At 37.3% G+C, this 19,742-nt stretch overlaps 1 protein-coding gene across 2 annotated transcripts in view; it reads left to right on the forward strand.

Annotated features, from left to right (window-relative positions):
- Window positions 1–19,742, forward strand: part of LOC113093000 (protein NDRG3-like) — a 70,908-nt gene that overhangs the window by 20,475 nt on the left and 30,691 nt on the right. For both annotated transcript variants that reach the window (XM_026258818.1, XM_026258819.1), the window contains exons 2-3: window positions 12,774–12,855; window positions 17,548–17,580. In XM_026258818.1, the coding sequence (XP_026114603.1) occupies window positions 12,799–12,855; window positions 17,548–17,580 (90 nt within the window). In that variant the 5' untranslated portion in view covers window positions 12,774–12,798. The remainder of the gene's footprint in view (window positions 1–12,773; window positions 12,856–17,547; window positions 17,581–19,742) is intronic.

Genomic DNA, 19,742 nt, shown 5'->3' on the forward strand with positions numbered 1-19,742 from the left:
TGGTGAAGAACAACTATCAAGATGTTGAGTGTTTATGAAGTAGTTGTTCTCCCAAAAAACTCAATTCCCAAGAAATCGGTTCTTTTTTAGGCATTTTTATTATATGTTTTTTTTTTTGGGGGGGGGGGGGGGGGTAGGACTATTCTGGCTTAATTTTTCAGTATATTGAAAGTGAATGAAACTGAGTTTAAGGTAAGTTGTAAAGAAAGCCAGTCATATTTGGAACAGCACATTTCCTAATGTGAAGCGAGTGGGTGAAAAAACCTTTCTTTCTGATTGAGCCGACTCCATTTGAAATTGAATCAGGTCCATTTCAATTGAAATCTTGCGTCAGAACCCAAAGCATGTTAAACTCCCATCAGCTCAAATCCCCTGTTGTAGAGGGAGATTTCCGTTTCTCCATGAGCTGATTAGAGCACAAACAGATTAGTGCAGCTAATACTTACGCTCTTGCTTAGTATGTTTGGTTTGCTTCAGTTTATTTGAATGCAGTAATCAGGCTTTGTTTGCATTTCTAAGCATCATACTAGGATATTGGTCAACACATTCTTTAATTTGTTTGTTTTTCGTGAATACTTCTGATGAATACGACCACAAACCTTATGGGTAGTTTAGTTTTGCATTTGCTTTTAAATGGATCTCTCTCTTTGTTCTTTATGCATAAGTTGATTCCATATTTTAAAGCTTCTCATTTGTATGTCTGGAATTGGCCCATGATTCTGCCTGTGAATAACCTCTGCTCACTTGCTGATGACGAACATCTGTAGTCATAGTAACGATATAGCTGCTTGGAGCAGGTCGGTTCTGTCTAGGATGTTGGGAGAATAAATTGCCAGCTCCAGGCACTAATATTTTAGTCTTCAGTTTGAAGTTGAGCCAGAAGAGTCTGGCCTATTTTGTTCATATTTCTTTTTTTTTTTTTGACTCTGGAAAATGCAGAAATTGCACACCTGACTAATACTGCATAATACTGCATAATAAAAAAATTATATATTTTTTCTCTGTATCTAATCTATTCTGACATGATAAAAACTGTAATTTTATCAGGATGACTTGAATAGCTTTAGCTGTATGGAATAGGGATGCACCGAAATGAAAATTCTTGGCCGATACCGAAAACCGAAAAAGAAAAAACCAAGGCCGAAAACCGAAACCGAAACACCAAAATAAATTATGCCAATTATTAGTACCATTGCATTTATTGCTATGACCGTGTACTAACTTTACTAAAATTAAGACATTGCAATTGCATAAATTAATATTAAAGTTTCAAAGATAATTACAATTACATAACTTATTTAAAAAAAAACATAAAATAATACATAATTACAAATTATGCAAATATTTATTAAGCACATTGCAACAATGCACAGTATAAAATAAAATTCAAAACAAAAATGTATCCCACTCATGTGTATATTTAATAATAATGTACAGGCCCACATGGCCTGCAGAAAGGTTTTAAAATGAACAGTTCTCTCATAAAAACAAAGTGCATTTAGGTATAGTGCATTTGAAATTGTTCTCTGTAGGACTAGAAAGTGCATCACTTCTCCAGTTGGCAAGACTGTTATCACTTCTGGGGATGGGGACTTCAGACAGTTAACCATCTAGCTGTTGAGCAGTTGAGCTTGTCATCTGCCTGACATTTGACAAATATTTGAAAGAGTGTTTAAATAGGGCCAGGGCATAAATAAACATTTTTATCAAATTAAAGCAGAAATCTAGCAGAAAACCTAGCATAAATATGGCTACAATTTGATATTATGTATGTACATATGTTTGTGTGTGTGTGTGTATGTATGTGTATATATATATATATATATATATATAGTAGCCTAAGAACAAAATAGCCAACGTATTATTATTATTTGAGGCACTTTCTTGCAGAATTCCACTGAACATATCAGACAACGATGGTGCATGCCACTTATCTGGTGCAGAGACCAGTCTTTTTTTCTGCGCTCTGATCTGTCTCCTGCGCTTGGCGCTTCTCCGTCTCCACGCGGGTTCTCCGCATCCAGCGCGGCCTGGATCATTTCTCGTGCGCGCTGCCTTAATTCCGCATCCAAGTAATGGTTTTATAACGCGGATCAAGCACATTCGCGATGAAGTGCAGAGGATCCGAAAAGATCTCAATGAGACGTGTGCTAACAAACTCTATAAGACTGTACTTTTCTTTGTTTTTACTTCGTGTTCCGTCTTAATCTCTTTGTTAGGAGACGCTTTAGTGCTGCGAATGGTCTGCGCTATGCAGGTGCATGTGCAGGTCGCGGTTTCTGTTTGCGTCCTCACAACATTTCGGCCGTGTTGTTTCGGTGATAAAAGTCTATCGGCCTAAAACCGAAAAGGCCATTTTCGGTGGCCGAAATTTCGGTTCATCCCTAGTATGGAAGAAATAATTGTTCTAAAATGATTTCGGTGATTTTGTTGGGGAGCACACAAAAAATAAAATGAAAATAAACGACTAAATAACTTTTTACCCTGAGGAATTTTTTTTGAATGCAAATCATTGTGTTAGGGAAATAAGTTGAAAAACTGTCGTCGACTTGTTTTACTCTTTACAAGAACAAACTCAAATCTATGGGAGCCAGTTTCTGCCACTGAATAAAAAATGTTAGTGACTTATCTTGCAATTCTGTATTTTTTCACAATTGTGAGTTTTCATGTCGCACTTCTGATTAAAAAATAAATACATAACTTGAATTGTGGGATATAAACTCGCAATTGCAATAAATAAATTGAGACTTGCAATTCTGACTTTTATTAACACACAACTGCAACTTTATATCATACAGTTTATATTTGGCAGTTCCGAGGTAAAAAAAAAAAAAAAAGAAAAAAAATAGAGGTCAGGATTGTTAGAAAAGTTACAATTACCTTTTTATTTTTATCCAGTGGCGGATGTGGGCTTACATACATCCCTCATTCAGTTTAATAAATAAATAAATAAATAGAATAAAATAAATCATTTTCCTAGACAGCATTTTAACCCATTCAGTATGGCTATATAAACAAAATAAGAAACATTGTAGTAATACTCTTGGACTGCAATAAAAGTGTATTTCAGCAGTACACATGAGCAGTTAATGATACAGTATTTAAGCATATACGATGGCTTGGTTCATTTACTGCAAACACCAAATCGTGAGCTGGACCGCTATTGCACCGGGGCTGGTGCCTAGATCCTGGCTCTGAACTGGCCCCGAAAACTTGCTGGTTTCAAATAAAGTAACCTATGACGTCAGTATGCGGAGCTTCCACTACAGACCACGGTTTGAGTTCAGGTAAATTAACAAATTGAACAACAATTGAATATGACAGTTCAGTAGAGGTCAGCAGAAGTGATCATTGCTCTCCTTGAACAAAAGATAACATGCGATTCCTGGCACATGTTGGTGAAGTAAAGGGTTCTGCTCCCTATCAGTAGAAAAGTGTACCGGTTTGGAACGAGTTCCACTCTTGACCAGGCACCAGCACCAGTGGAAAATCATTATCTGAAACACACAGCGTATACAGTGTGTTTATTTAATCAAATCTTAACTAATAATCACATTAAGCAATATCTTATTTGATGCTTGTGCAGCTCTGGAAAAATCTAAGTGATCACTCCCAATTGTTCTTAAACCAGCTTCTCTAAATTTACACCTCTACATCTCATTCTGCTTAATAAAGTGCTGATTAGGTGATCACCTCAACCAAATCTTATTTAATGAGGACAAGTATAAAAACTACTGCTGTGGTCATCATTACCCTCTTGTAATAGGAACAGCTGGATGGCAAAAAAAACAGTGCTAGAAGTACCTCTTAAGTAATTGGAATCAAATAATTACTAGGGACCAAAAAAGTTCAAAAGAAAATTAAGTGTGGATCAATTACATTGTTTTAATGATTTCTGGATGATTTCTGCAATGAGGGATAAAGTGAGCATTCAAAGCGCTACAAAGACAGCGGTTCATAAGAACAAGGTCAAGTTGCAGACATTGTGGACAACAAAACTACAGCCCGGCAGATGGCAAAATGACTCTCTACTGACCGGGATGACCATTAAAGCCGCGTTTCCACCGCAGGAACTTTACCCAGGAACTAGGGACTTGGTCCGGTACTTGGTGTGTTTCCACCGCAGGAACCAGGATCTAAATAAAAGTTCCGGGTAAAAAAATGCCCCCCAGAAAGTCCCTGCTGGCGAGGTGGTACTTTTTTAAAGTTCCGGAACTTTCGGGGGCGGGACTTTGGCGCTAAACATGCTGATTGGTTGAGTTCACGCAGCATTGGTTGAGTTCAACCACCATTTATTCGGATCAACATTTTCAAAATATTACTGTTATTGTGTCATGAAATGTAATTTTAAAAGTATTTCAGGCGAGAATGTAGTTGTTTGAAACTCAAATCTGTTGTTTATTTATAAAGACAGCGCCTATTTAAAAATGTGTTTCGCCGATCTCGGAGACGATGAGCTCCACTCGATCAGCAGGAGCTCAGTCCTCATGTATCCGCAGAGAGCAGCCTCATCTCGGACAGATCTTCTGATATGTGCCGCTGGCTCTGATGTGTCTTTAGTGGTTAAAACATAACATATAATTCAGCTGCGGGGTAAATCTAACAGGTTTTCTTTGGTCTGTATTCAATTTATCTATATGTTAAAATGAAAATAAAAAGGCAAGTCTATATAATATTTCTTTCATTGTAATGGCTGTATATAACGTTACACTTATCCCTGAACTAAGTACATTTCTGCAGCTGTTATTATGTTTAAATGAAAATGAAAGGAGGCAGTGGTATTTTATATCCTATTTCGTTTTATTGTAAATATACTGAGGGGAAAATTGCAGTAGCCAAAGCGATCTGAGTTCACGCAGCATTGGTTGAGTTCAACCACCATTTATTCAGATAATTTTCAAATATTACTGTTATTGTGTCATGAAATGTAATTTTAAAAGTATTTCAGGCGAGAATGTAGTTGTTTAAAACTCAAATCTATGGTTTATTTATAAAGACAGCGCCTATTTAAAAATGTGTTTCGCCGATCTCAGAGACGGTGAGTTCCACTCGATCAGCGGGAGCTCAGTCCTCATGTATCCACAGAGAGAAGCGTCACCTCGGATAGATCTTCTGATATGCACCGCTGGCTCTGATGCGTCTTTAGTGGTTAAACATAAAATATAATTCAGCTGCGGGGTAAATCTAACAGGTTTTCTTTGGTCTGTATTCAATTTAACTATATGTTAAAATGAAAATAAAAAAGGCAAGTCTATATAATATTTCTTTCATTGTAATGGCTGCATATACACATTTCCCTGACCTAAGTACATTTCTGCAGTTGTTATTATGCTTAAATGAAAACGAAAGGAGGCAGTGGTATTTGATATCATATTTCGTTTTATTGTAAATATACAGTAGGGAAAATTGCAGTAGCCAAGACGAGCTGACAGAAGTTATCAAGTATCATATATATATATATATATATATATATATATATATATATATATATATATATATATATATATATATATATATATATATATATATATATATATATATATATATATATATATATAGTATATAGTTACGCTGCTGTTTATAGATTTACCGGACTTGTGTAGTTGCAGACATCACACTCCCCAGTTGAATGCACAAAGTCTGAACTAACTACCGATGATGCACATCCAAAATCAGCATACTTTTTTTTGTTTTTTTGTTTTTAAATCAGAGGTACTTTGTATTGAGAAACGCGCGCAGACCTACGTCACCAGTCATTTGCCTAATCTACCCGGTACTTTACACCGCGGTGGAAATGCAGAAAGCAACAGGTCTGGGGGGAAAAAAGTTCCTGGGAAAAAAAAGTTCCTGGTACAAATGTTCCGGGTAATTTCGGTGGAAACGCGGCATAACTCATTTGAATGTTACTCAACAATAGGGTTGGGAATCGTTAGAAATTTTCTGGTTCCGGTTCCACCTAACGGTTCCGGCTCTGATTCCGGTTCCATTAAAATCATTAAACAATTATTAAGAAATAGTGGTAAGGAAAAATGCACAATACTCAACTACTCAATGCTCAATACTGTTTATTACTTTCTGTCAACTTAATTTAAAGGTTGGCAATGTCAAAATGCAACATATATTACAGTGTACAGATCTTCACAAGCAGGGTGGGGTATTTTTAGAAATTTTCTGGTTCGGCTTCTGGTTTCATTTAAATGAATTGTTTTTTACTATTTTACCCTCAATGAATGTAGTGTTGCTGGAAGGTAGTAAGTAATGTTGAGTAATGCTAGTCTATCAATCAGAATGTGTTTCAAAGTTGATATTTTTTATACTATCACTAACATTTTGCTTTTCAAGCAGGAATAAGCTGGTTGGCCAAATAGTCCTTTGAGGGCTGAGACACTTGTTAATTTCCCTTAATTAATGAAATGTAAATGGTTAAACTTATAAACATGTATACACACTCTACATAAAGTCCCTATTTTACAAATAATAACGCAGTCAGGATGGTGTGATGCAATGAGTGGTTTCCCCATTTTTAAACATTTAAAATGCATTAAAATAAATATTTTCTATCACTTTGTTTATCACTTTTGAAATGACTTGTACACTAAATAATCTAACCTTCATACTTGCATAACAATAGCAGTCTATTTATTTAGTGGTCCAAGTTGCAGCCAGTATGTACTGTATATTAATGACAATATGGGACAAATATAATGTAATTTAGTGGCGGCAGGTGTGGCACTCTGCCGTTAGATGTACAGTCAGACAAAATGATGTGCACAGTTATCAAAGGCACGAGTGCACATACAGTCATGGGAAACAATGTGTTCGGCAATTAAAGACGCGACAGCGCAACGAGTTTGTGGATGCGCGTCATTGGAATCAATGTGGTCCGTAATTAAAGAGGCAGGGAGTTGGTCTGTTATTCGGTTCGTGACATCCTTTACTGAAAACGCTGAATACTCAGAACACTGGTGCAAGGCTGCTCACAGCGCTTGGTCACGTGTAGGGTTGTCACTTTTGGGAAAAAAATCATTTTCGATTTTTAAGACATAAGTGTTCATTGAATCGATTTGTAAAATTGATTTTCCATGTCAAAAAAAAAAATCCTTTTTCAACGTCAAATAACGGACAAATGCAAAGAGAGTGCTGGAAACGCACAAGTCAGCAATATTTCTTATTTATTGGCATGAAGTTTCGTGCAGAATAACAGCAATAGGAGTGCAACATTCTCGAAAAAATATATATGCAGAGGGGACGGCTGCCATAACAAAAGAAAAACATCACTGCAGGCTTCAACCCAACTGCATTTATGATTTAGGCAATTCAAAAATCTCGAAGATTAATTTAAATAATGATTCAAGCCATTTCAAACAACTGTTAAATTTTTTTTTTACTTTAAATGCACTTGAGAACAGGCCATGTGTGTTTTTTTTTATTGAACGTAACCGACACTTAGGCTAGACGGCTCGAGGCAGGCATAAGGAAATACACCAAAAGTCTAGGAACATTTCAAATTTATTGGACAGGAAAACAAGTCGATCAAAATTTCGGGGTCCAGAACAGAGCGTTTTTTTATTCACTGTATGTCCAGCTGTTGAGAAGACGTGCTCCGATGTCTCAGGGACACTCAGGTACAGCTGCACAAGGTGGGGGTATTACCGTTCGCTGTCAGCTTGCAATGTTCCTTTTCATAACTCAGAATCTCCTGTAACTAGATGCGCGAATGATTCGAATTCACGTCTACCGTGCCACAAGACCTCCAGACGCGCGTAAATGCGTCTTTACAAGGACTTAACATTGAAATAATTCGCGCCAGGCGCTCTATTCCCATTTGGTGTGAACGCAGAGAGGTCGCTTTCGACGTCACTGGGTCTTGTAGGCGCGTAAAATTGCTAGTATTTTATATCTAGCTTTCGTAACGTATACTGCACTTTCGGAATTCTTAATTTTCTTTTTCTGCTTGTTTGTGAGTTTTGTTACATCTATATTTTTTATTGTTTTATTCTTTTAAAATTAATAGTGTACATATTTGGTTAAAATCGATTCCCTATTTTCATTTTCGAAACTTTTTTTTGGTTGGTCTGATCGATTGTGCAATCGATTTTCAAACTAAAAGTGACAGCCCTAGTCACGTGTTGCACCAGAACCGATTTCGGAACCGAAACTTAAGAATTGCTCACGGTTCCGGTTATTTTCAAAGAACAAAACCGGTTCTGAATAAGAACCGGTTCTCGGTTCCCATCCCTACTCAAAAACCATAGGATGACATCAAGTGACCTTCAAAAAGAATGGCAAACAGTCTGAAGAGCCAGGCTGAATGCTGCAAAAGACCATAAGGATTGGACTGTCTCTAAGTCCTTTTTTTCAACATCACCCAACACCTGGTCATCTAATGGTTAAACTGAGGCCTGAAGAGGCCTGCAAGCCACAGTGTCTTGCACCCAGTGTAATTTAGTGGAGGATTAGTGAATGTAGTCAGCTACATTCATCTTTTGAGAGGGCTGCATGAATTGAGACACGTACAAGGTTGTCCTGGAAGTACGCTTCCTACTGCTCTGACAATGTTTAGAAACTCTGAGGATTGGTTTTTCCAGCAGGACAGTGCTCCATTTCACACAGCCAGGTCAGTCAAGGTGTGGATGAGGACCACCTAATCAAGACCCTGTCATGGCCAGCCCAATTTCCAGACCTGAACCCAACTGAAAACCTCTGGAATGTGATCAAGATGAAGATAGATTGCCACAAAGCCGAGCTGCTTGAATTTTTCTGCCAGATGTGGCATAAAGTCACCCAACAGCAATATAAAAAGACTGGTGGAGAGCGACACGTATGAAAGCTACGATTGAAAATCAGGGTTATTCCACATTATTTGAGCTCTGAAAACACTGCATCTTTTATTTTGACCAGTTGTCATTTTCTGCAAATAAATGCTGGGGTCCTCTGAGGGTCAGCATCATCTGTTCTCAGGTGTTCTGGATCCAGACTGGAGCTTACCTCGGGATGAAAATCCCGTGGCAAAACAGAGAAACAAAAAAAAACATCATTAGCATAGCTGCTGTTCCAACCAAGTAAAACGTTATTAGTTTAACCCTCGCTAAAGAATAATAATGCACATTTAATCAGATATAGCTGCAGTCCAAAATTATGATTATTTAAATTCTTAGCCAAAGAGATGAGTCTTTAATCTAGATTTAAACGGAGAGTCTGAACCTCGAACATTATCAGGAAGGCTCTACCTCCTTTAGTGTTTTTTGCTATCCTGGGTACTACCAAAAGTCCAGCGTTTTGTGACTTTAGAGAGTGTAATGGATTGTAGCGTGGTAGAATACTTAGGTTCACAGGAGCTAAACCATTAAGGGCCTTATAGGTAAGTAATAATGTTTTGTATATGGATTTTAACAGGTAGCCAGTGCAGAGACTCTAAATGACAATAGGCCTATGTTTTTTTGGAATTTGGGAGAAATGTTGTCACTAGTTTATAGAATAAAACAAAAATATTACTTTTACTCAAATACACACATGTAAATGGTAAAACCATCATTTTGGCATGGTCTCTTAATTGTTTTATTTATTTTTTTTACCACTTAATTTTCTTCCCTTACCTGTTTGTTAATTGTCATGGGACACCTGTGGTGATTTGTAATCCAGTAACCACAGGACATATGGCATGAGGTGAATCATAACCTACTGCCTCAATCTCGGTTTGAAATGCCAGCTTTACTTCAGAGCTGTTCATCTGCAGACTAAAGATACTCCGTTTAACAGAATTATGCACTGCACAGATGATTGGGGTCATTGACCTTTAAGTTCATGTTTCAAATTAGAAACCTTAGAGCCTCTGAACATTCGGCTTCGTGATTTCGCTCAACTATCACTGTTCTCCAGTGCAGATTTTTATCCTCCTCTTTTATATGAACTACCGAATGTCTCTTTGAAGCTACTCTCAAAACTGCAATTATCTCTCTGTTTCACAAACCTATAGCGTCATTACTAATTATAAGGGAAAATGGCTGGAAGGTGGTTCTTAAATAAAACAAGAGAGGAAGGATATTTTTTTCCTGCTGATTAAGTGATATATCCAGAGAGGCGTGAGTTGAGCAGTTAAGCAAGAAAGGAACCCTTCAGTTGTTTTCTGTGACCTGAACCCACACACATTCACCAATGGCCTGTAATTAGCGTTTCACACACAGCCTGCAGAACATAATGAGCATTCTTCTGCTGGAAAGCACAATCTCAGTAAATGAATCCAAAATGGCCTGAATAAAATGGTTCTGAGTGAAGTTACATCTGCAGCTATTTAAAACGTTCAGGGTTAGCAGTCACACTGTGGCAAGATTTTCCCATTCTGTGTGACCCATGCGATTACACCTGTGAAGCACCAGCTACAGCCCCATCATCGCACAGGTGGATAAAGGTGCGAGACGCTCTGATAGTTTTTTTGCCAAATTCAATTGTTGAGTTGATTCATTCATTGAAATGATTTGATCAAATGGCTGAGCACTGCTGCATTGTGTTGGTGGTTCAGAAATGCAAAATAGTTTCCTAAGGTTTCATTTGGGAATTTTTACTGACAAAATAAAGCAAAAACTAAATTATATATATATATATATATATATATATATATATATATATATATATATATATATATATATATATATATATATATATATATATATATATATATAATTTTTTTTTTTTTTTTTTTTACTGTTATTTAGCGATTTAGGAACATGGCTAGTGATATTGCTTAAATGTAACATTTGATATAAATATAAGGAAAAAAAAAGGTGGCCCTATAGGTCTTAATTTTCGGGAACTTTTACAACCTTAAGCTGCAACACCCAGTGAAAGTGTGCATTCTCAAGCATTGTTAAAACAATTACGAAATTATCATAGATGATACTTGTCACACACTCCTAACTGTGATGTACACAAAATAGCATGATTTATATGTCATCATACTGACCTCCCTTGCAGAAATGTTCACATCACATCTGCCATTCATATTCATATAAAATATTAATATTGCTGTTTCTTTAACAAACACAATGAAAAGGGCACATCATGTTACATTTCAAAAGAAAACGATTTGTTACATAAGAACCATCAGTGCTCTGATTGTTCTTTTGAGAAGCTCTGAAGAAGTTCATCTGGCAGCTTTCCTCCCAAAATAGTGACTCTGTCTCCATTGATTTGGGAGAATCTGCTAGATGTGTTCATCCTGTTCTCAGAAAGCCATAATGGTAAAGCACTGAAGTACATTAAGGATGAAATAACACAGAAAAAAATAACTTTTGGGCAACATTTAGAAAATTAAGCCAAAGACTGTGTCTCTTGTCCAGTGTTGGGCAGTAACTAGTTACTAATAAGTTAATTACTGTAATTGTATTATATATAAAGGAATATGTAGTAATTAGTAATATTACACTCTTTGAGTTACTAGCCCAACACTGCTCTTGTCTCCCTGTGTCTTTTGACAGATCAGTGACCTACACACTGTGGCAGATTGACATTTTCCCTCTGGGTAACTCCACTAATCCATCTAACACACGCACATGGCTTTCTGTCTCTGACTGTGACCTTGTCAACACCTGTCAGCCCTCCTGCGGATGGCAGTCGAGGCACAGAGGTCACCTTACATCCTTTTGTTAATCTTCTCTCGCATCCACACCACCACAAACACTCAGTCTAGGTCCAGGGGAACTTAGTACATATGACCTGGCATGTATGTGATTTAGGGCAGCTGAGAGATTTTACTGAGTGCCAAGTCATTAAAGGTGGTTAAAGCCTTTAAACAGGGAAGCACAAAGTGTACAGAACATTTATACAATCTTGTGTCAGCAAGTCCTTTCCTTTGTCAAAGCACAGACGTATTAAAAGCAGGGAAGGTGTTTGAGTGCTTTCAAAAAAAAAAAAAAAAAAAAAATCACTACCAAAAATTAGGACTTTTATGGTCAAAATGTTTAAAATGTTTTAATCCAACTAGAAAAAAACCTGTATCATAAAAGAGGTGTCATGTGTACAACTGGTGTGGAAATATGCAAATTTCAAAAGGTGTCTAAATGCATTGTATTCTCAGCATTAATATGCCTTATATAAGCTGTGATGGCCCATTTTAGTAGGGTCCACCCACTTTTCATGATCCAATTAAGTCTCAGTGGATAAGTCAAGTCACCCTACACGTTTTTTCTCATTGAAAATTCAGTTTGGCTAGGAAATGAGTCTCGTTACAGCAGTAAAATCAGTTTCCAATCCCGTTTCATCTTTTCTAGTATGCCCAAAAGGGCCATGTGCTTTTAATGTGTTGGCCAAACATTCATATCCTTATTTGCATGCTTCCGTTCCGCCCAAAAATGAAGCAGCACATTTGATTCCTGATGGAGAGCAAAAAAAAAAACTTTATTGCAGTACCACCATGCTTCAATAAGTCACCCAGTGCCATCATAAGAGTGAGAGAAGCCTACATAATGCCCTTCCTGAAACAGTTGCATGCATTGACCTTCAGGATAGCCACAGAGAATTAAACCATAAATTAAACATGAGATCATCTGTATTCGGGTTTGGTGAGCTCATCAGGACAATGGGGTCATTTATTAGGCGGGATGTTAAACATCAGTTCTCTCTCTCGCCTTCCCTTCTCGCTCACTCTCTGCCCTCTTTACTGTAATTCTGTATTCATGAGCATTTGGCATGCTGAGCCATGTTCCCTGTTGGTCAATAAGTCAGTTCTGACTATAATTATGTACTAATCCATATCTGTCCTGTCTCTCTCTCTGTAGTGACGTGCAGCTGTCAGGCTTGAGGATGGATGAGTTACAGGATGTGCAGTTGACCGAGATCAAACCCCTCTTGACAGACAAGGTGAGTTTGTACACATTTGTAGAGGCATCTGGTTGTGAACACTAGGGATGCAACAATACAGTGGTTCAATGGTTCAATACATACTTTGGTGTTTTTAAAGGGGTCATGTGATGCGATTTAAATTTTTACAATTGTTACAAGCTCTTGGTGCATGAAGAAGATCTGTAAAGTTGCAAAGACTAAAGTTTCAAATCCAGAGAGATTTTCTTTATCAAAGTTAAGACTCGGCCACGCCCCCCTAAAATTCTTCGTTCTAACACGCCCCCACATGTCTACGTCATTCACCCAAATATTCACACAAAAAAAGAAGGCGTGGTTTCAGAAACCGCAGTTAGTTTTGAAGCAGTCATGTCAGGGAGATGCTGTGTGTGTCTAGGATAGAGCTGCAACTAACGATTATTTTTTCTGTCGACTAATCTAACGATTATTTTTTCGATTAGTCGACTAATTTAACGATTATTTTTATTACAATAAATAATTAATCTAATGTTCTTTTTTATTAGCTAATGAATCCTTTGGATAACTTTACAAAAAAGATATAAGTACAACTTCTAATATAATATTTCAACCTTTATTCATTCTCAACCTATGTGGTTGAAGTTTTTACAGTATAAAATAATCAAGAGGCAAAGAAAATTATTTCACTATGGTAAATATGAGCTTATGATAGCGTTTATAATTAAACCACAGTAGCCATAAATTTACAGTTGTCTGAGACGTCATGAAATGTTCTTTAGCATCACAAACCATAAAATGTAGTCAGGGTTCTGCTATGGTTTAGCATGGTTTCCAGAGATCTGGAGTTGATTCGGGGAAGCTCGGTGGTTGGTGACTGTTGTCCTGCGGCGCGCTGTCTTTCAAGGGGCCGTTCACATGCGTGCTCAAGTTCGTTATTTCCGATGTAGGCGCGCGAAAAGCGCGCTCATAATGGAAGCGACGCGCTCGTTTTTTCCAGGCGCATTCGCACCGCATCGAGTTAAAAAATCTCAACTTTTCAGAATGCCGCAAGCGCAAGAATATCAGACCTGAACCAGGAAGTTGGTCACCAGATCACACGGTAACCAGTTAAACCGTAACACCGGAGAGCGCCAAGATGTTTTCCTCTGAGGTGCTTGCGCATCGCAGTTGTGCTGCCGTGGTACACCATATCGGTTTTGCAAAGGGAACAAAGGGCCATTTTATTTGTCCGCTGTTTAAAGTATTCCCATACTTTTAAAAACAGACTACACTTGTCAGGAGGGACTTTGTAGAAAAATTGTGGTTAAAATTTGATTTTTAAAACAAATTAACAAAACAAAAATAACTTTACACTGGAGAATATTATGCCTACCTCAAATTTATTTTAAGTGAAGTATTATTTTTCCTATTTTTACCCAAAATTCACCATTTATTGAGTGCAATAAACACATGAAATTTCTCATTCATACTGGAAGCCAGGGGGCGTCCCCGCTCAGAATCTCCACATATGCATCACAGAAGTAATAAAAGTGATAACATCCCAGGAAATCCCTAATATGTACAAAAGTATCCAGCTTTGCTGAATAAAAAGAGTATATACGTTTTGAATGATGAAGCATGAAGACTCGACTGCGACAATGTAAAGTTTTACCCGTGTTCTTCAATCCATGTCTAATATTTTCATAATTATTAGGTATATTTTAGTGTTGTCAAAAGACCCGGTACTTCGGTACCAAGTCGGTACTAAAAAATTAAAATGTCACGGTGCCGTGCCGTACCGAGGACCTGGTCAGCCCGGTTCTTGAGGCATACATCTGTGCATTCCGCGAAGCAGAAAACACAGACAGAATCTCAAAATCCAGTCATGAAAATGAAACTTACATTTTAATATGCACAGTCACAGAATTTGTCAAAGTTAGCATAAATTAATCAAATCAAATCTCCATATGGACCAGTATCTGTAAATGTTAAGCTGCAAGTTGTTTGAAATATGTATCCTGCATGTTCTGTGCATCTCTGTGTGAATGAATGAATGATTTACTACATAGACTGGAGCGCATGACGCTTGCATTAATTTCAGCATCTGCTGTCTCAATGAGGACATAAATACATAAACATCACCAGAACTGTTCTGAGTCACTTCACATTGGTATTATTTTTAGGGATAAAAAGTTTTTTTTAGCATATTTTTGTGATTTGCATTGTTACTGAGAACTGTGGATTTTCACTGGTATCGGTACCAAATACTGAAATTTTGGTACTGTGACAACACTAGTATATTTATAATCCATTGGTAATCCACATAGCATATAATGCTCTCTTTTGTTGGACAACAGGTTTAGAAACGCTTCTCATTGCAAGTCATTACAAGTGCAGATGTTTGGTGTGTGTGCTGTTTTTTCAAATGCACGTTATAAGCGGGTAGACGCATCCTCATCTCGGCATATGAATTTACAGACACGTAATAAACAGAGCCAGTTCAGAGTTAAATAACTCAAAACCAAAAAACTGCAATATCCAATCACATATTCAACCATGTACATTGTACTAAATGGTTTAATATTATATTGAGAATTGTGACATCCTTAGTGAACGCCAGTGCTTCCTTCTCTCTATCTTTAACTGTATTTCACCTCAACACTCCCATTTTCTCACTGACTCCTCAAGGCGCCTGTTTCAGGTCTGGTTACCCTTGGATACCGAGCTGTACTGGAGATGATGTATAATGTCATCGAGCCCTAATCTCACAGCCACTGATATCACCAGCATCAAACTGAGCCAGATATGAGCTGCTGTTATTCAGGAACAAGAGCTTAATTATGAAATAATAGTGTTTGATAATTTTTTTATTTGGAATGGTTTATTGAAGCTAAAAAAAAAAAAAAGTTAGCATTTGTGGTACTAAAAACATATAATGCTATACAATAGCCGCTTTTACATGGACCCTTCTAATCCAATCGTAATGGGACTAGAAGCACAATCAGAATAAAAATGTCACATGTAAACACCTCAATCGGATTGAATTGGCCCGATCCGACTAAAATTTTGATCGGATTGTAAGGGGTGGTTTATCCCTTTTGTAATCCGAGCGAGAGGACATGTAAATACTTGATCGGATTAAAAACCCAAACTGGAAAGTATTGCGCATGCGCAGTGACGTAGACATAGCATAATGACGTATGACGCATGGAATGAGGAAGTGTCATAAATAAGTGTCCTGTCATTATAAAACTCCCCTTTCACTCAGCGTATGTGAAATGAAATAGGACCACGTCCCACCAGTCCTCGTTTAAGACTCTCATCAACAGATGACTAGTTTTGAGTGCGGGAAGAGGCACTTTTACTACAATTTTTCTGCTAAAGTAAAGCAGGACAACAGTTCATGTGCTGGTCGTTGCCTAATTAGCTTTTTAAAACAACAGCGGGAAACTCTGTATATTCATGCAGTGTGCGCATGTCAAAAGAGTAAATCCGATCAGAAGCCTGTGACATGTAAACACGAACATCAACCCGATCTCTTTATTTAGAGTTCATGTAAACACTACGTTCGGATTCGTCAATCAGAATTAATTCATTCCGATGGAAACAAAAAGTGTCCATGTAAACGCACCAAATGCACATTTCTCATAAAGCCAAGTTGATTCAATCAAATACATGTTCATCTTGAAATATTACTAACAATGTAAATTAGATCAAATTTAAATTTTTATACAGTTGTATATTTTTTTTTAAATAAAAGGCTTTTTACTTGCTATCTGATGACAGAAGCAATGTAGATTGTTTGTTTTCAGCAAATCTTTGATTGTTGATCCTTTAGATGCCGTAGAAATTTGCATGTTAAATATTATAAATTATAAATTGTGAACCACAACAACACCCATCTAAACAAATCTGCTCCATAAAAAATGTTTTGAAAATGAATGCGTTTCAATCAGCTCACTAGTTCAGTAGTCAAGGCACTGATTGATCAGAGAGTTAAGGGTTGTCTGAATTGCGAAATCTTTCCAGTGCACTGAAACTTTTGTTTCCTGAAAAATCCCACAATGCAAAAACCAGGGAGTTTCTATACTCCCTGTGCTCCCTAACCAGAAATGACGGCAAATTTCTGAAGCATGAAACGCACAGACACATCACTACACAGACATTGAGCACTTCTAGTTAACATCTGTCTTGGACAACAGGGTCCCAAATACTCCTTGTTGTTTTAAAAGCATCTTCATGGTCCTAATTCATTTTAGATGAGGGAAGGAGTGACAGTTTTATTAATTGAGTACAAGTACAAACCACAGCTGAATGAGCTACGTCAGTCTCATTCTGCTTATACAAAGTTCAGATATTTACAGGAGTGAATTCTTCAGAATTCAGTCCCAGAAAGTACAAAACATGACCTTCCTGGAATTTAAGCACAAAATCTGAATTTGATTTTGAAATACTTAAAATGTATACATTTTGTATTATTATGTAAAGTACATTAGCATTGTTCAAATATTATTTTGAAATAAATTTTGATGAACTCCTACGTGCAGACTAAGTCACGACAATTCAGACAAGAGTTAAATAATCTCACAACTCTGTAATTTGGCCTTTCTTTGACAAAATACAATTATCAAGTATTTAGAAGATTTCTTTTTTAATGTTAATATCAGGTGTAAGATGGGCCATTGTGCCTTGCATGACCTGGTATTTTAATGTCAGACTGACTCAGCTAATCTCTTTCTCTCTCTTTCCACACAGAATGGACAGAACTTCCAGGACTTTGATTGTCAGGTAAGAGTCTCTTGTGGTCATTAGGCCTGTATGTATTCCATATGACCTCCTGAAGTGTTCACCCACAGTCATTAATCTACTCTTCCTGCACTGTTGGTTTATTTCCCAGCACGGTGTGATGGTGAAAGTTTCTTGACCTGTACTTGGCTGTTGAGCAGTGACATTCACTTTGTTGTTCTGTGGGTGTGTGGGAGTGTTTGTGGGTGGTGAGTTGAGCCGGAGGAGAGCAAGTCATGTAAACAACTGTTATTTGCTGAAGCGCAAGGTTTAACTTGGGATGTTAGCACACATCATTATCATGTTTATTCCACTATTCATTTCTCTTAGCCTCATTTTTTTTTGGGGGGGGGGCGGTATTTTCTCAAATTCAGTGATTTTATATATGTAATTTATTTTTATTACGCACATGTGGCACATGTAACGGCTCATTTTATTTGATTGTGTTAATTCTCCTGCCATGGGCTCTACAGGCGTGAGAGGTGATTCGGTCTTTTCCAGAGCACAGCACATTGCTGGTAGTGCTGCTCACCAGCTCTTCATTATTCAGTATGCTCTCCAATGTAGGGCTGGGTATTGTTCAAAATCTTTCGATCTGGTGCCAATTTCGATACCTCAGTTTCGATACCGGTTCCTAACGATACTTTTTTCTATACCATATGTTTTAAAATCCATTTCAACATCAACACAAATACATTAAACACAAAACTTTTATTTTTCACCTTAATTAAAACAAATTTTGGTACAACTGGTTGTGCTTTTTGGATAGGGGTGCACCAGCAGACACTCAGGATTGGTATCAATCCTAACTTGGCCAAAATTAACAAAAAAAGAGAAACCTTTTTGCCACAACATGAACATATTATAAATAAATAAATAAATAAACAAATGATATTGTGTACAGGCTAATATTGAACCAACTAAAATGCAAAGGAATGTAAAAAAAACTTTTTAGTGCAAAATCAAACTGTATTTGTGTACATTTGTGGCTACTGTGGGTTAATTATAAATGCTATTGTTAACTCATATTTACCATAGTAACCTTTACCACCATTTACCACATTTCCTGGATTCAGCAGCTGCACGATGTGACGCCGAGAGTCCTGTGTTGAATCCAGAGATCTAGAGTTGATTCTGTGTAGATCGGTAGCTCGGTGGTTCGTGACTGTCGTCTTGTGGCGTGTTCGAAACACGTGCCAACACAGATGTACTTTATTTTTTTGTTTATCCTACATACTTCAGCCGCAAAACGGGCGATCATACTAATAACTTGTAATCTTTAAAAGAATATCAGAGTCATGCAATGAGCATGTCTGCATTTATTAGACACTTAATATCACGCCAGTTTGTGCTTTCAGAATCGCCGAATCTGCTGCCGTCGTTCCAGCACATCTACATCGGAGACCTAAACCTAAAACTAAAGTTGGTCACCAGATAACACTGTAACCAGTTAAACTGTAACACCGGCTTTGGTTGCAATACTCTTATCGCATATGTTGAACTTTGCTGACTTGGCACACTTTAGACCTCTTTGGCATTGTAAAACAGAAACGTTTTGAGAAAAAACAACTACACTTGTGTTGTGTGACTGCGAGTATCTTCAGAAATCCTCTCCGTCACGTGGTGGTGAACAGCCAATCACAGCGAATTTAGGTCCTTGCATGCACGTATGCTACAAGCTCACACAGACACAGCCATTTGGCAAAAAAGAAAAAAAAAACGCTTGGCTTTTGGAACCGAAATTTGGCACCGAAAGATAAATAATTTTTTTATACTCATAGTATCGAAGTTTTTCGTTCGATACCATAAAGGCATCGAAGTTCGGTACCCAGCCCTACTCCATTGTCGAAGACCTGGTCAAATTGGCATTTGATCCTCAGCAGGTGTAGGGCAGTTGTACAGTTGTACAATTTCATCCAGGAAAAAAGCTATTCCTATTACTAAGGGACATGTGGAATTTCTCAAGACATGTCAAAGTATTCCCCTTTTAGGTACCACAGGCACAAGTGCTTTTGATTTTTAAAATATATAAAAAATGTAAAGGGGTCATATGATATGATCATATGGTGCATAAAGACTAAAGTCTCAAATCCAAAGAGATATTCTTTATAAAAGTTAAAGTTGAACTAAAATGCTAATTCTAACACGCCCCCAAATGTCTGTCA

The sequence above is a fragment of the Carassius auratus genome, unplaced genomic scaffold (assembly GCF_003368295.1).
Source record: "Carassius auratus strain Wakin unplaced genomic scaffold, ASM336829v1 scaf_tig00214826, whole genome shotgun sequence".
Lineage (NCBI taxonomy): Eukaryota > Metazoa > Chordata > Actinopteri > Cypriniformes > Cyprinidae > Carassius > Carassius auratus.